Source organism: Pleurodeles waltl, chromosome 5 (assembly GCF_031143425.1).
Source record: "Pleurodeles waltl isolate 20211129_DDA chromosome 5, aPleWal1.hap1.20221129, whole genome shotgun sequence".
NCBI classification, from domain to species: domain Eukaryota; kingdom Metazoa; phylum Chordata; class Amphibia; order Caudata; family Salamandridae; genus Pleurodeles; species Pleurodeles waltl.
In genome coordinates this window covers 828,052,925-828,069,939 of record NC_090444.1, presented here as the reverse complement: position 1 = coordinate 828,069,939, position 17,015 = coordinate 828,052,925, and the positions used below count along the sequence as shown (strand labels likewise).

Below are 17,015 nucleotides of genomic sequence, written 5' to 3'. Positions count from 1 at the left end.
ATAAGTGTCTGTAGTGCTTGTTTCCTGCCTACTGTTTTGAAAGGAAAGAAAGACAATACCCAACAAATGCCTTTGTCACATTAATAGTATTTGGCAATAACTTTTTTCTACATTTCTACCTAGCCTCCAGTGGTGAAAACAGAGATGGTCACTATTTCTGACGCTTCACAGAAAACAGAAATCTGCACTAAAGAAGTCCCTTTAGTCCAAACAGAGACTAAAACAATCACTTATGAATCATCACAGGTAATTTTGGAGTCCTTTATGTTCTGATTTTGTTTAGTGCTGGGATCACACATGGGGTACTTAAACGCTGTATAAAAGTTATGCATGGAAATACTTCAATAATTCTGAGCCTCAGATAGTTAACCCGGGTGCATAATTAAATTTTTTAGTGCATCTAAAGGACAGGACTATTTGCAAATCAATATTAGATTTATCACAATGGGAATGGTCCAACTTGAACTTCTATGCCACATTCATCTGAATAGATACAACACTAGTCACAGATAAGTTTGATCTTTTTGCACCTCCTCATAAACTTGCAGCTGGATTACAAAGTTTAGGACTTATGTCTGGACATACCCAAACCACTAAGGCCAACCAGCTTAGAACAAAAGTAATCAATAGAATACTTGAATAAATCTGCACTAAATAGATTTTCTCTGTATGCAGACCCTGGGCTCGCTGTGCCATAGGGACTCAAGTTGCATCATACCGATGAAGCCCAGTAATACAGTGAACCGTCATCCAAGATTTTTAGTGTTGTGTGGTAACATCAAATCTGATTTGCATATGATTCTCCATCTCTCGTTGGTACAGACAAGCTAAAAAGTACTTGCAAGAAATAGGTCTGCCTTTTGTTAGGATCAGTGTTTGTTAACAGTAGGGTACCTTTGTGTGTGTTCCCTCTAGCTGTTCTAGAAACAAAATTTCATAATGATGCAACATCTTGGGGATAATGCTTTATTAATCTGGGACGAGGTTACACTGTTGAACTGATTGCATTAACTGAGTTAAGCTAAACTCTCATAGAGGAGTGTTATGAAAAGGACCCAGTAGATTAAATTTGTGTTGTAAGTTGGGAACTTAAAAGGCATAAACAGTAAGATATTCTATGATAGGTACTTTTGATAAAGACTACTAGTTTCATTATTGAGGAACCCTATATGCACACTTGTTTTGCTTTGTAATAAAAAAAGCTATTGGTCTTACAAAATGCTATATTGATAGCTTAGTAAAACAAAGGAATTTGTTTCCTTATTGCAGTCCAACGCATCAGAACAGCACACAATTTCTAAACAGTAACAAAGTCTAGCAAAAGGACTACTGGAAGCCATATGAGCAAAAACTAGTGAAATTACAAATGAGACAGTATGCCCAGGCCTTGATAGACCTTCCATCCATGCAACAACAAACCATGAAAGCCAGTGGCAGAAATGAGCTGACCCAAACATCACTCTTTCTCTCTGTACTTTTACCTCTTTGAAGATTTGATGATATGACCTTTTCCACACAGCTAAATCTATCTTTCACCAGACCTAAAATAATGGATTGTAGTACACCTAGAGTAAGTTCCTCATTGAGATTATTTCCCTTCCATTTTCTTTGTTCCACTTATACACATGACCTAATCTCCAAATTGTGGATTGTTGACCTGGTAGTCATATGCTGGCTTAACCAACATAACCACAGTCCGGAGTGTAGTTTCAGGGGGTTGTTTGAAGTGAGGCACCTCTGAAAAAATAGATTTTTGGCTTGATAGTCAGTTCTCGGAACCCTGAGTTGGGTCTGCTATGTGTGTGTTGTGCCTGCCCACAGATGTGACTTGTGATTCACTGTAGGTCATGAGCATTTTCAGCATTTTCAGTTCACTGTGCTCCCCTTTGGTCTTACCAGCGCCCCTCGGGTGTTCACGAAGGTGATGGTGGTGGTTGCAGCTCATCTGCGCAGTTCAGGGGTTTCAGTCTTCCCCTATCTTGACAGCTGGCTTTTGAAGGCGGGCTTGCCCCAGGCTGTCGATTCCCACCTCCAGACTCTGGGGAACCTGCTACATTCGCTATAAACTTGCCGAAGTGACACCTGACTCCCCTCTCAGGTGCTCCGTTTCAGCTGAGCTGTTCTGAACACAATGCATTTTCGGGCTTATCCCCCCAAGCCACAAGGCCAGGATATTCAGGCTTTCATATTGATGTTTCACCCTCTATCCAAGATTTTGGTGAGAATTACTTTGAGGCTGTTGGCGCTCATGGCCTCTTGCATTCTGCTGGTGACACATGCTAGATGGCATATGCAGGCTCGGCAGTTGGATGTGAAGTTCCATTGGGAACAGCATCAGGAACACATGATCCAGATTTGGGAGGATACTGCAAGTTCTGCAGTGGTGACTCTTGAACCGCAATTGGGTCAGAGGCAGATCCCTCTCTCTTCCCCAACCACATCTGACAGTAGTGACAGATGTTTCACTCCTGGGATGGGGCGGCCAAATGAGAGAGGCGAAGATCGGAGGCATCTGGTCTCTGCTGGAGTCTGGGCTCCACATCAGTCTTTTGGAGCTTAGGGTGATCAGATTGGCATTGAAAGCATTCCTTCCCTCTCTCAAAGGGAAAGTAGTGCATGTGTTCACAGACAACACTACCGCTATGTGGTACTGCAACAAGTAGGGCGGGATGGGGTCATGGACCCTTTGTAAAGAGGCTCTGTGCCTCTGGACATGGCTGGGACATCAGGGCATTTCCCTGGTGGTTCAACACCTCTCAGGCTTTCTGAATGTCAGAGTGGATGAACTCAGAATGGCATCTCCGTCCAGAGGTGGCACAAGGCCTCTTTCAGCAGTGGGAGATCTGTTTGCCTCCGCAGAGGACGCGCAATGTCAGCAGTTTCGCACATTGGAGTTTCCAGGGAGGCACTTACTCTGCAACACTTCATCTCGAGTGGCGCTCAGGCTTCCTGTAAGCCTTTCTGCCCATACCACTTCTGTCCAGAGTTCTCAAGAAGATCAAGAACGACCAGGCCCAAGTAATTCTTGTGGCACTTGACCGGGCACGAAGAGTCTGGTATCCTGAGCTATTGAGCATCGATCTGCCAATTAGACTGCCTCTTCGGGAGAATCTTGTGTCGCAGCAGCAGGGGAGGATTCTCCACCCAAACCTGTCCAGTCTCCGCCTTCTTGTGTGGATATTGAATAGCAGCAGTTGACAGCTTTTGACCTTCCTCCCAAAGTCTGTGACGTTATCTTGGCAGCCAGGCGTCCCTTCACCAACACGGTATATGACAGTCGATGGATCAAATTTGTTGCAAGGTGCACAGACAAGACCTCCTCTTCGCCCTTATTTCTGAGGTCCTCTTGTTTATACTTTCTTTAGCCCAGCAGGTCTCTGCTTTGGGCACCCTCAAAGGTTATTTGTCTGCTAACTCTGCTTTTCTGAGATTACACAACCAACCCTCTTTAAGTCTCCTATAGTTAGTAGGTTCCTTACGGGTCTTACCCACATGTTTCCTCCATCACCATTCATTATCTCCCAATTAGATTTGAATTTGGTTCTGAGACTTCTCATGTGTGCCCCTTTTGAGCCTCTTCACAATTGTCCTCTCAGGCTTCTAACATCGAAAACAGCCTTCCTTGTAGCCCTTGCATCTACCTGCAGGGTGAGTGAGCTGCAGGCATTGTCATCTAAGCCACCCTACCTTTCCATCTACCCTCACAAAGTGATGCTTTGCCCCAGGGCTTCCTTTTTGCCATAAGTAGCCATGCCCTTTAATGTAGGCCACTCTATTACTTTGCCTACTTTTTACACACCCTCTCATCCTTCTAAGGAAGAGGAGAGACTCCACCGCCAGGACGGAAAATGAGCATTGGCGTTCTACCTTGATCATACCTAAGAGTTCCAGGTGGATGATCAGCTCTTTGTTGGTTATGTGGGTGCAAAGGTTGGGCAGTGCAGAAGCGAACCTTCCCTAGATGCTTGTTCTAGGCATTAAAATGTGCTATGCATTGGCTTAAAAGCAAACCAGAGCAACAGCTGCAACCACTGTGCTAGCACAAGGAGTTCCAGCCCTGGACATTTGTCAGGTAGCAACATGGGTATCACTGCACACGTTCACAAAACATTACTGTCTGGACAGTCCGGTCCGGAGGGATGGGTACTTTGCCCGTTTGGACCTGCAGGACTTCTTAGTAAGATCTTGGTTCGCAGACCTACCTCCGGAGATGGTATTGCTTGCGTATCTATTCTAAGATAAGGAATCTGCAACTAGAATATGTCTTTACCAGTTAAGGCGTCACTGAAGGTAAGTATCTTGTTCTATGAGACCATTAATGACGCTCAACTATGCAATAACGTTTGTCTTTACAGTGTGCTCTCATAGCTTGTCTTAAAGTGGTTCTCAATTAGATAGGACTTGAGCTTAGCTTTAAATGTGCCCATTGAAGTTTTAGTGCCTCTTTCCATGGGGTGTGAATTCTATGTCAGGCCTAAAGGCAACAATTATGTTTTATAATCTTTAATTAGCTCATTGCAAAATTGAACAGCTGCCATTTTATCAGCTGTTTACAAAAAAACTGACAGTCCTTGGGATAATAGAACATCAGCAACCAATCAGGTTAATATCAATGCTGCTTCTTTTCTTCTTTGTTTATAAGCCACATATAAGCGTTGCTTCCTTGTATCTGATTATACTGGGTTTTCATATGATTTCAAGAGGTCACAGAGTTGATTGTATTGCGGTGTGCAACGCTTGATTAACGCCTCAATTGCGCGTCACTATTTTTTTCTTAACAGGTTTCCTTTGTTTTTTTGTGTGTGCCTCATGCTGCAGAAACACACTTGTGCTCCTTTACCCAGCAGTGAATTTGTATTCAGGGTTGGAGGCCGTGGATGTGGTGTGGACCTCCGACCGCTTGGTGAAGCTCTGCTAGAGTGCCTCCCCCCCAGGCTCATGACGTGTGTCTGTCAGTTTTCCTTAGCAGATCGGAAGACGTGTTGCAGGAGCCATGTGGAGCCTTGTCATCCTGAAGACTGACGCACTGTGCAAGGTGTATGTAATTGTAATGCTTCAGTTGCCTTTGACGTTCTGAATAGTCTATACTATTATTTTATGCTCCACACTCTGCGGGATCTGTAATGAACATTACACCAACCTTGCTGGTCTCAGAGGGCACACTATCCCATGCTTACCCACTGTAATATTTGAGTGTAGTGTCCCCCGAGGCCTGACGCCCCCACCCCCCATATACATGGGGCCTCCAGTCTCCGCCAAACTCACTGGACATCCCAGTACCACCTTGACAGGCCTGTCTGTCACACTCTAACTCTCCCTCTGGACACCATGCAGACATCTGCATGCCTGTATGTAGAATGAGGAGACCTTGTCCTTCCTCCCCTGGAATGATGAATTTTTCAAGGCCGTTGGTATCTCTGTATACAGAGTAGTTTCGACTGCCATTGCTCACATTGAACAACGCCCTTACAGACAGATTGCTCATGAATCTGCGAGGAACCCTCACCTTCAGGGACCCCAGGAGTCGTGAGCCACATGCCCAAAAAGGACACATTGAGATGTAGATCATGACTCCTTTGGACATCTTAAGCATGCTTTCTCTGCCCAAACACAGCCTCCTGTCAGGCCCTCGGACTGGCGGAAGAGCTTCTGGAGTGTATCCATCTGCATTCCACAGACATGGGGAAGGGCAACGTATCCCAAGGGGATTCAGATAAAAAGGCAGGTCCCACAAGGCCCTGATGCCTCACTTCTGTTCCCAACGCCACTGAGCCTCCCCCATCCGACCCAGTAGCAGATATGCTGGAACGGATGACTTAATCTGTGGAATGGGCCCCAGCAAATAAAGTGGCAAAGTATGTTGCAGGAAAACCCCTAGAGAAGGAACCATGCAGCCACCAGCGGCAGAATACCCCAGACCCACTTTGGAGAGAAAAATAGCCCTTACTCCTGAAATTGGTCCCAGGATGGGCTCTTTCCTGGCTAAGTTCATCAAGGACCCCACAAAGGGGATTGATCATTGCTGGTGCTCATGCCAGGATAACCTCCTAGCTGTGGTGGGTCCAGTGATGAATATTCTGGATATAACTGAGGAAGCCAGGGTCTCGGACTCTCTGATCTCGCCCGACATCCTCTCAGGTTTGTCAGGTTGTTTTAGGGAATGCTAAATATGCCCTTGCCACGGAGCAGCGTCACTCTCTTCTCATTAAGGTGGACCCTAAACTCATTGACCTTGTGTCCTCCGAGGCGGGGACTGTGACCCAGGGGGACTTCTTCAGTGACCTCCTGATCAAGGATCTGGGGAAGTTAGTGGCAACATTATCATCCCTCAGCAAGGCCCAAACTTCCATCAAGAGGCTTTTTAGTTCCCAGGGGCCAGCAGTGGCAGAGGGTGTTCGTCTGACTGCATCCCCTCTCAACCCCCCCTCCAGGGGTCAAGGCTCCAGATGCAGACAGTGGCAAGATGAGTCCTGCTTCACTTCATTTTACCACACCAGAGGCCAGTGATTTCGCAACATAAGCAGCACAAGGGGACAGGCCTCCAACTCCTCCTCCAACACTGAGTGTTCCCCTTTCTTCGCAGCTAAATGTAGGGAACAGTCTCACAAGTGTTTCCATATGAGGGCATCTCTCTGGATGGATGTGTGGGTCCTCCAGCCAGTCACAGGTTTTGAGATCGAATACAATGGGCCTCTTCGCCAAGTGTCACACCCACAACCAATACACTTCTCTCTGGAAGAGAGCAATCTCATAGACAAGGAGGTTGTGGCCCTCTTAAACAGAGGCCATCTGCCCAACTATGCCACATCCCAATGGTTTCTTAAGCAGCCTCCTTTTGGACGAGAAGAGAGTAAGTAATACATTTCAAGGAGCCCAACGAGTGGCTGGTGTACCACTTCTATATGGAGGGGATCTCCTCAGGGATGTACTCCAGCAATTTGATTGGATGGTTTGTCTGGATCTTAAAAATGCATACCTGACTATTCCCATCTTTTTACCACAACTGTGTTTTCTTCAGTTTATCTGGTGAAGCCAAGCCCTTGAGTTCACCACTCTCCCCTTTGGACTGTCTTAACCCTGTGGTGCTTCACGAAGGTCCTCAAACCAGAGATAGAGTGGTAGGGATGAGGATCATAATTTACATGGACGACATGCATGTTATTAGTCAATGTCCCTAGTAGTCATCTATGCAGCTGCAGCCCGCAATGAGCCTCTTGGAGGATCTGGGACTTGCGATCCAAACCAAGTCCCTCCTGTCACCTTTCCACACAACTACATTCCTGAGGTTTGTGATCGATTCTTCAACTGCCATCTTAAGCCTTCCATGCCGGAAAATGGCAAAGATTCAACACAAATTGCGGCAGTTCCTCTCCAGAAAGTACACTTCTCTCGGACATCTAGCCAGGCTAGTGGGACATCTATACCCATTCCATTCAGGGTATTTTCATGGGGCTGCTGCATCATCGAGCATTGCAACATCTCACGAGTTACCACCTGCAGATGATACTCATGCACTCTCAGCTGGTGCACTTCTCAGAAGAGGTAAGAGAAGAGATTTTTTGGTTGCTCCCCCACATGGAGGCCTGGAATAGGGGAGCAATTTTCAGATCCTATCCAGACGTGGTTATCAAGTCCAACGTCAGCAGATCAGGCTGAGGCGCACGCTGGGCGGATCTCTCCAGAGGAGGAAGCTGGTCACAACAAGAACAGAAGTTACACATCAACTGATTGGAACTCCTCGCAGGGGTTTTTGCCATTCGGTATTGGAAGAAGGACAGAATTCAGTCATTTGTCCTCCTCAAGATAGACAAGGTATCCACGGTGCGTTACGTCAATCACCTGGGGGGGGACCAGATCGAAAGCACTGTCAGACCTGGCCAAAGATTTCTGGCAACATTGCTTGGACCATCGTGTTTCGGTCACAGCCGAGTATCTCCCCGGTGAAGCATATCAGGTGCTGGACTGGCATTCCTATCATCTCCACGATTCAAGCCTCTGGATGCTTTACCCCGGGGGTCTTCTCAATGATCTCAGACAGATGGGGGTCCTTTTTCTGTAGACCTGTTTGTCTTTTGCCTAGACCACCAGGTGGCTGGGTTTTTAAGGTGGAGACCGGATCCCCTTGCCTCTGCAACAGACGTTTTCCTGCAGGACTGGACTCAGGAGAGGGGAGATACGTGTTTCCCTCATTCTCAGTGATCATTAGGGTTGCGGCCCAGGTGCGGAGGCACCTGGTGGAGGTGGTTCTGGTGTCTCCCCTCTGGAGATCCCAAGTTTGGCTCCCAGTTCTGATGGAACTTTCTTGGGATTCTCCAATCCTACTCTTCCCCTCTTTGAGACCCTCCTCCTCAATCCAAACCAGATGCCACGCCAATTGGTGTTGGAGGGTTCCCAAAGTCTGATGGCATTTTGGATAACAGACATCAGTGAAATATCACTGGACTTTCGGGACAGGCTGAGATCCTCATGTCCAAAGCCTAGGTAGAAAGCATGGTTAAACAGTACAGATCGGCCTGGACAAGATGGATGGGCTGGTGTATCTGACAGGACCTGGATCCTGTGGTTGCAAATGTAGTCCATGTACTCAACTTCCTGTCTAATTTTTCATCCAGGGTCTGGCCTATTGGTCTGTTAATGCTTTTCACTCCTTCATATCGGCGGGCTATGTTCCAATTGATGGAGCCCCAATGGGAGAACATCCTTTTGTCCGGAGGCTATTGTGGGGCATCCACCTTTCCTTGCCGCCAGAGCCTTGGTACTTATCTTACGGATATGTCAATCAACTCCTCAATTTGTTTCTCTCTTGCCAACCAAATAGGTTCCTGTTGAGGAAAGAGCTTTCCGACAAATTGGCCATGTTGTTTAGCCTAGTGTCATGCAGAGCGTTCTTGGACGTTCAGGCCCTGGATGTTACAGGTGGAGTATTTTCCCCACAAGGGGTCTCTTTTACAGTCGGCAGACGTACTAAGTCTAACACTAGAATCATCTCATCTCCAGTGTTCTCTAAATCCCCCAAGCTGTATGAAGTGCAGTGTTTGAAAGCATGCCAGGGGATGACAGAGGAGGTCCACCACCTGGCAAGCTCAGCTCCTTATTGCCCTGCGAAAGATGTATAAAGCAGTCTTGTCTCCCATGATTGCCCGGTGGGTGTGTTGGATCATGCAGGAGGCAAGTATAAATGTGGGGCATACTCCGTGCATGGCGTGATGGCCTTAAAAGCTTTTCAGCTGGGTGCTTGTTCGCCATCATGAATGCAGCTGACTGGTCCTCGGACTTTACCTTTAAAAGGTTATACTTCAAGCTGGTGGTGGTTGTAGCACAATTGTTCGTAAGCAGTCTTTTAACTAGCATTATCCTTGCCTACCGCCCTGACATAGAATGAAAAATGTCCTAACTATTGTAAGGGAAAGTTTCAGTTCTATTAAGGACAAAGAGGCGAGGATTATCCCACCCAGAGAGAAGTTCTCAATATGCTTTCCCTCCGCTTTATCAGCAAGTAGCTGGTTGTTATAAAATGTCTTGACTGTTGATGTTTTTCTTGCTCACCATTGTTGTGGTTCATAGGAGGTCGCTTGCTCTCTTTGGAGACACAGTTGCAAATATTGTTTTCTTGGTTTCCTTACCCTTGCAGGGAATGACCGTTCCAAACAGGATTCATGAACAACAACTAGTAGCGTGATTAACACGAAGAAAAGAGGCAGCATCAGTACTAACAAGGGTCTATATTTGGACTGTATTGACCTGATTGGTTGTTTATGTTCTGCTGTCTGAAGAACTTTTGGGAATGTTCGTTTTTTGTAAAGAGCTGATGTTAAAATGCCTGCTGTTCAATTTTGTAATCAGTGAAGTCAAGATTATAAAGCGTAATCCTAACCTTCGTCTCCTTAATATAACTGAAATGTTTATGATATTTAGAAAAATGTTCATTCCATAACTCAGAGCACACTGAAGCCTGTCTATATTCTTGCACAGAATTTGTATGAAAAGTTGTTTGCTGGCACCATTGTTTATCTTGGGATTGTAAGGGCATCATACCAAAGAAGGCCATACATTTGCACTGCACGTATCAAAGGGCTAGAGAGTGGCAACATTGATACTTTGATTTTTATTGTTACCTTAACAAAATCCAGCATAGGTTGTGCACGTTTTTGCTGGATGGTCTCTGTCCTTTAGCTAAGTAAGTAGCAAGAGAAACGCCAATGCTTTAGACTTTCTGCTTAGTGCTCACATGCCTATTAGTAATAATCCAAATAAAGTGCAATGGTGCAGTCTACCTTACAGTTGATAATAGACCCAGTAGCCATAGCTGTGAGAACAGTGAGAATCATATCAATATTTTTATGTAAGATATGTGAAACATGTTGTTTTTGCTTACAGAAGTAACCTGTGACCCATTTTCTGATTTTCATCTATGATGACACATATGTTTTACTTTTAATAGTGATGTATAGTATAATTGGTAGTTGATGCTGAGGTTACTAATAGCAAGTCTTGTGAATTTATTTTTAGCAATTCTTTTTGACAAAATATAGTTAAATATACAGAGTTACAAAGTATATATTTATTGGATTACAAAATTAGGTTATTGAATATGTAGATGATGTGTGGATGAATCTTCCATGACATGGATCTGTGGGAGGAAACGTGAGTAATGCTTACAAAATCTCTTTCAGTTTGGCACCCCGACAATACCTAGTTTGTTGATCTTGTTTTGATTCTCAAATTTCTCCGGACCTTTGTAGAGATTTATCATTGCTCCATCCAGATGCTGAAATAAATATTAAAGATCTTTGAGATAGTGCTAATGCATTTTTCACTAGTCTATCATCCAACTCAGATGTTTTGTTGGTTCAGCTTGTTGCTTTAATATATAAATGGAGATACCTTATGTCTACAGATATACCATCCATTTATATTTTAGTTTTAGTTAACATGTAATGCATATCTGGTGTACATCAGGAACTTGTCTAAAGTTTGTATTTGTGATCATGCTTTCTTCTAAATTTTTTCCAAGTACGTCAAACACCAGAAACACTAGGTGTCTAAGGAAAGCAAATGTGAGTCATTTGGGATTTCAAAATTGTGCCTCCCAAATAAATGGTCTTGTGCTACTTAAACACGTTTTAAGTGTGTTGTAATAGGGGATTTTTTTTGGTGCAGAGTACTAAGCAGTGAAAAGCAGTGTGGTGTTTCTGTTGTTCATGACACCCACTTGAGAGGACTACTTATTTTGCTTGAAGCATTGTAAACCTTTACCTAATTGTCACCTGTTTCTCAGTGTATAAGCAGAACGCAGAATGTTCATACCTCAGAGATGCAGTCTTCAGATGTGTCCTACACTAACAGTCTATTTCTAAACTGGTTGCCCTTCCATCATAGCCAACCAAAAACGGCAACCCGTCTCTGTGTATGTGGCACAGTAAGTGGTATTTGTCTGTTGTAAGGACAATATAGTTTTGTTATGTGACAAAAAGTCAGCTTGCACCACATTGACAGTGCATTGCTTCATTCATGCTGTGCAGTTAACTAAAATGCAAAAATCTGCCCCACTACAGTGATCTTTTTCTCTATTTCACTTTCTCAACAATATTGTCTGCATGCTGTCTGTCTCTATTTCACTGTCTCAGCAGTATCGTCTGTACCTGTCTGCTCTGATCATTATAGATGTTATGTTAGTGAATTTGTAGAGCATGATTATCACCCATGAGGATATCCAGGCGCTGGGCAGGTGAAAACTGAGGCCAACTGTAGTCAGTGGAAGGACTTAGAGATTTAGTCGAAGAGCCAAGTCTTCAGCTTCTTTTGGAATTCCAGCAGTGGTGTTGAAGTCCTGATATGGAGCGGGAAGTCATTCAGGACTTTGCCATGAGGTGGGAGAAGGATCCTGCTGTGCTTCTGCATATGATTGGTACTTAGACGATAGCGAGAGAGGCAGAGAGAAAGTGTCTGGTGGGTTGTTGCAAGTGGAGAAGTTGATTGAGGCAGGAGCGTTCGGTGTTGTGCAGAGCCTTGAATATGTGTGTGAGGAGCTTGAACTGGCAACGTTAATGGACTCAGAGCCAGTGCAGCTGCCTTAGGTGGTGGATGATATGGGTACATTGGGGGGGAGGTCCAGAATGAATCTGACTGTGGAGTTCTGCATGGTCTGGAGTCTTTGAAGGAGGTGGGGCAGTATTCCTGCATAGTGTGTTTGCTAATCCAGTCTGTTTATGTTGAGGACCTGGGAGATTGTGTGCCTTGAGTCTTTGGGGAGTGACTTAAAGATCTTGTGTAGCATGTGCAGTATGAAGAGAAGAAGGAGGGTGTGGCGGCGTTGACTTGTGAGACCATGGTAAGTTTGTAGTCAAGGAACATTTAGAGCTTTCTGGCTCGCTCATTCGAGGTTGGTGTGAGGCTGAGATCTGAGGCCACTGGGAGGAGTCATGGGGGACTTCTTGTTTCTGAAGAGCAGCACTTCTTTCTTGTCAGTTTTGAACTTCAGGGAGTATTCGTTTATCCAGCCTGCGACACTGGTCATGCAGTTTAGGAAGTTATTCCTAGAGTTGGTGGAATCTTCTGAGAGGGAGAGGATGAGTTGCATGTCCACGTGATAGATGATATTGAGTCCGTAGGAGCTGACGGTGTTGACAAGTTGTGTCATGTAATTGTGGAGAAGGGGGTGGGTCTTAGAGACGAGCCTTATGGGACTCCACAGAAGATTTCTTTGGGATTGGAGGTGAAGGGTTGGGGGTGGGGTGGATTGGTTGAGTTCTGCCTGGGAGGAAGGAGGTAATCCACTTGAGTGCTGCTCCCTGGATTTCTATGTGGTGGCGCCTGGTAATGGCTGTATGGTCTGAGATGGTGTTGAATGCCATGGAGAGGCTGAGGAGGATGAGGCTAGTTGTCTCACCGCAGTCGAGTATGGTGCGAATTATGTTTCTGGCTGTGATGTGCGTCATTTCAATTCTGTGGTTAATGCTGAACTCTGTTTGTGAGCTGTCCAGGAGAGCTCTCAATCTGGAGTTCTTAGTGCGTTTATGTATCAATGTTTTCTAAAGCCTGAGTAAACACTGGAATAAAACTACAAACCCCATCTTAGCCTCATTTACTTGCTTATGTTTTTACTGACACAATCTAACAACCATGGTCTTTGTCTTGCAGTTGTTGTCAAGATGTTCAGTTATTTCTCATTTTATTACCTTCTCCACATTCTGTTAGAGGACACTGTTTTGAAAGTGAATACCTAAAGGTATTGAGTCAGAAAAGTAACTTCAACAAAGGACAAGCAAGTACATTGCAAATTTAAAGTGTAGATTTGGTATGCACATTGAGAACAGTCTTTATTATACATTGGAGCTCTTTTGCACCATGTAACTATCATAGATAGAGAGTTTGTGTTACCCCTATTCTTGAAATGCTATTAATGTAAATGTGCCAGGAGTATTGGGAGTAGTGCTTTAACTTCAAAGTCTGATACTCGAGTAATTTAGACTTTCATGCAGATCTTATTGAAGAATTATCTCATCAATGCTAATTTTGCACAAAATGTTTCATATGTAACATTCACGTGAACCACATATACATGTTAAAGTATTTTAAGACAAACAGTGCATTCTGTAACAACACCTGACCCCTGGCAAATGCCTAACTAGACGCCATCAAGAAAAATGAGGGCCTAATAGTTCAAGAGCAGTACATGTGTTTGGTGTTGCCTTCACCAGCAGAAAAGAGTGATGTAGTGCCTGCAAAACCAAGGTTAATTCACTTAGCCGGAAAAAGTTAGCAGCTTGCTTTTTCGGCAAAATATATATCCTTGAGTAGGATAGTATACTCAGCTGAAAAGAGAAACCACTTTCAAAAACAGCAATCCCTTTGAGTTAGGAAAAAAGTTTTTTAAGGACTATGATCAGTCGTGCATTCCTTAATTCAAGATCCATAGGTCTCATCACCATACTTTCTTTATTGTCTTACTCTAAAATGGAGAAAATATCAATTTTCTTAGATTTTAGTGGATGTTTTCTGCTGTGTTTCTAATCATTCCTCTTACTATCATCCCTATTTACCTTACAATATAGGGTTTGGGTACCTTATATGAAGCAATCCATAACCAATAAATATAGGTTGTGTTAATGAGTCCTACCTCTTAGATAAGTTCCTTATCCCTCAGAGAAACTCTCAAAATTGTTGGTTCCTCAACGTTTTGTTTGAAAACCTTACAATCACAGAAAAGACTTGTGCATTTTCAAAAAACACATACATATATATGTATTTTTTTCCCTCCAACAATGGTTAAAGGGATGTTATAATTAGGAATTGTAATAATATATTACTTTGCAATAACAAAAAACTTTAGAAATTCACTGAAAAAACAAAGGTTAATGGGATGTCGTTGGTGAAAATATCAGTTAAAACATTTCAAACTAACAAAGCCACTGAAATTCACCAGTTATTGTTTGTTTATTAGCAGTTTGATTCTTATAACCTTGCTATGCCAGTGCTTCCATTACAAATTATAGATTCAACATGATCCTCCAAACCACCCCTCCTTTATGCATTAGAAATATGTGTTGCGCCCAAGGAGCATACATCGCATCCACTGGGCAAACGTCAACCTTCTAAGGGCTGTATTTGTAGCAGCAGCAATACTGTAGAGCTGCTTATTGTACACGTCAGTTCATATATGTGCCCTGTGTTAGCATGTATGCCTGTAGTGGACCCTAGATGTCCTTGGGTTTTTATGTTGTTGGAAGGACGGTATAGTAAAGTTCCAACCATTTGTTACAAAAGACCAAGTCTTCCATCCACGTTTTTACTATATAAGGCCTCTCCCAGGCACAGGCCACTCTCTGTTTGGCTATCAGCAAAGCCACAGAGATAAATCACTGCACTATAGTATTAGAGTTTCTTCAGCCATTTCAGAAAGTGTAGTAAATACCTCTATCCAGTATTTACTAGTTGTAGGGCATAACCTGGCTAGATGAAGAAAATTGACCTCCGATGCAAGGCATTTTACATACTTCACATTGTCTCGTATCTTAGCTTTATACAGTCAGAGTAGTGTGTGGTAGGTTTGGTCCAGGAAGTTAAATTGTATCAATCATAGCCAATCACTGGGAGGGGGACATCTTGACTGATCACAATAGTATCCCCTTTCCTTGTTCGTTATCTCGTGCCCCAGTTCGCATTCCTCCTGTGTAGCGTGTAATACAGATTAAAGAAAATGTTTGTTGGAACTGGTATTGAGAAGTAGTGTTAGTGATTTGCATGTAGTAGGTTCCTGGAAAATGTTGGGTAGTGACTTTTACATAGGGCTCTGAGAAGGTAGCAATAATATAAATCCAACGTAGGAAGTTCTACCCCCTTTGAGGGACCCGGGGTATTTAGGAATTTGGTGTTTGGGTAGAGGTCGCCTAATCAAAGGGCACCCTATCTCTGCAGTTGACCACCGTGTCCTCTGTCAGGTTTATCAGCAGGTAGTGTGTTAGTAATTGTTCCCCGGGCATAGTCTTTTACTGATCCAGTCCCATGCCCAGTGTGTACTTGCGACCCTGTTTATTACGTAGGAACTGCAACTTGCAACCCTGTTTATTTCAGAGTGACTGTGTTTAGGTATCTGACCTTTCACAAATATCAGTAGGAGTGGTTGGGCAACGTGGTGTTTCACTGCTATGTGTGCCATATATTGGGATAGGGCGAAGTCAGTAATGGGCAAAGTGGTAATAGAAGATCCCCTCCTCATTCATACAGCAGTGTGAGGATGTTAAAGCATTCTCTGGGTTGACTGCCCACCCATGCCAGCATAATCATATGAGATTTGAGCATCTTGAAGAATTGTTTCTTCAGTTTTATCCGGATGTTAATGAAAAGGGAGAGTAGTTTAGGTAGGACTAACATTTTTGTTAGGGTTGTTCTCGCCATCATGGTCAGTGGGAGGTATATCTATCTCTTCACCTGGTTCTCAATTTGTACCAAGGATGTTCCATTATTGTGGTTATCACCTTGTGTCTGTCTCAGCTAAACCACACCCTTAAGTATTTTACTGAGATTGTATACCATGGCAGGGGGATCACAACTTCTTGCAGCTGTGTGGTCTGCAGGGGCAGTTCATTAATAGGGGGTGCAAGGTCGTCGACCTATTAAAATATCCAACCTCATGCTTCAATAAATGTGTTCACATTTTACAGCTTCTACATGAAAACAAACATTGTTTCCATGTAAAGTTGCAATATCACGTTGCTCCACTGTTTGATTTGCACAATGCACATGTTTCAGGCTGTGGCCTTACCACTGCCCGACTCATTCTTTCACAGTATGTTAGGCAACATGCTGCTCTAGCCTTGGCATTGCAATAAGTATCTTAACTAATGTAGTTCAGGTTGGACTTGTCCATCATACGCCCTTTTACACAATCATAAGCAAGTTTAAAGGCAAAGGTCCTCATACCATACTCACCTCTAGTTAGGCAAAAGCTTGTGAATCTGGCATTTGTGCAATGTTTTCTGTTAGTCTAAAACTGTGGGTCCTTGAGGTGCAGAGCAAAGTGCGTATTCAGGACAACTTTGATTAAGTTATATTTTCAGCATCTTGGCTTCATGCGTTTGTATGAATGAGTGCTGTGTTTGTGTGTCTGTGTGCGTGCGTGCAAGAGTGAGTGTATGGGAATGAAAGTTTGCATATGTGAGAGCACACCAGGCCCTGCAGTTCCATATTTTTTTTATTTCCAAATTAAGAAGTGACTGGCAGCAGGTACAGCAAATGAAGCCTCTGAATTGACATACATAATGAAATATGTAAAACAGAGTAAAAATACTTCTGTAAATTGCTACGAAAGGGGTTAGAATGATGGAGAAACACTCATATTATATACATTATTTTCAGCAGACCACGTGCACAGTGTTGCCCTGTGTCCCCACAGCTTTCAGACTCAAATCTAAGCAGAATCTACGTATTGTCTCATATCAGAGTCCTAATAAACAAGGATTTGCAATACATTGGGTCTCACACTTGTTCGACTTAGAGCTATTAGCATTGTAACT

At 43.7% G+C, this 17,015-nt stretch overlaps 1 protein-coding gene across 22 annotated transcripts in view; it reads left to right on the top strand.

The window, feature by feature from the left end:
- EPB41L2 (erythrocyte membrane protein band 4.1 like 2) overlaps positions 1-17,015 on the top strand; it is a 1,020,488-nt gene that overhangs the window by 884,811 nt on the left and 118,662 nt on the right. For all 22 annotated transcript variants that reach the window (XM_069234854.1, XM_069234865.1, XM_069234873.1 and 19 more), the window contains one exon: positions 124-246. In XM_069234854.1, coding sequence (XP_069090955.1) covers positions 124-246 — 123 coding nt within the window. The remainder of the gene's footprint in view (positions 1-123; positions 247-17,015) is intronic.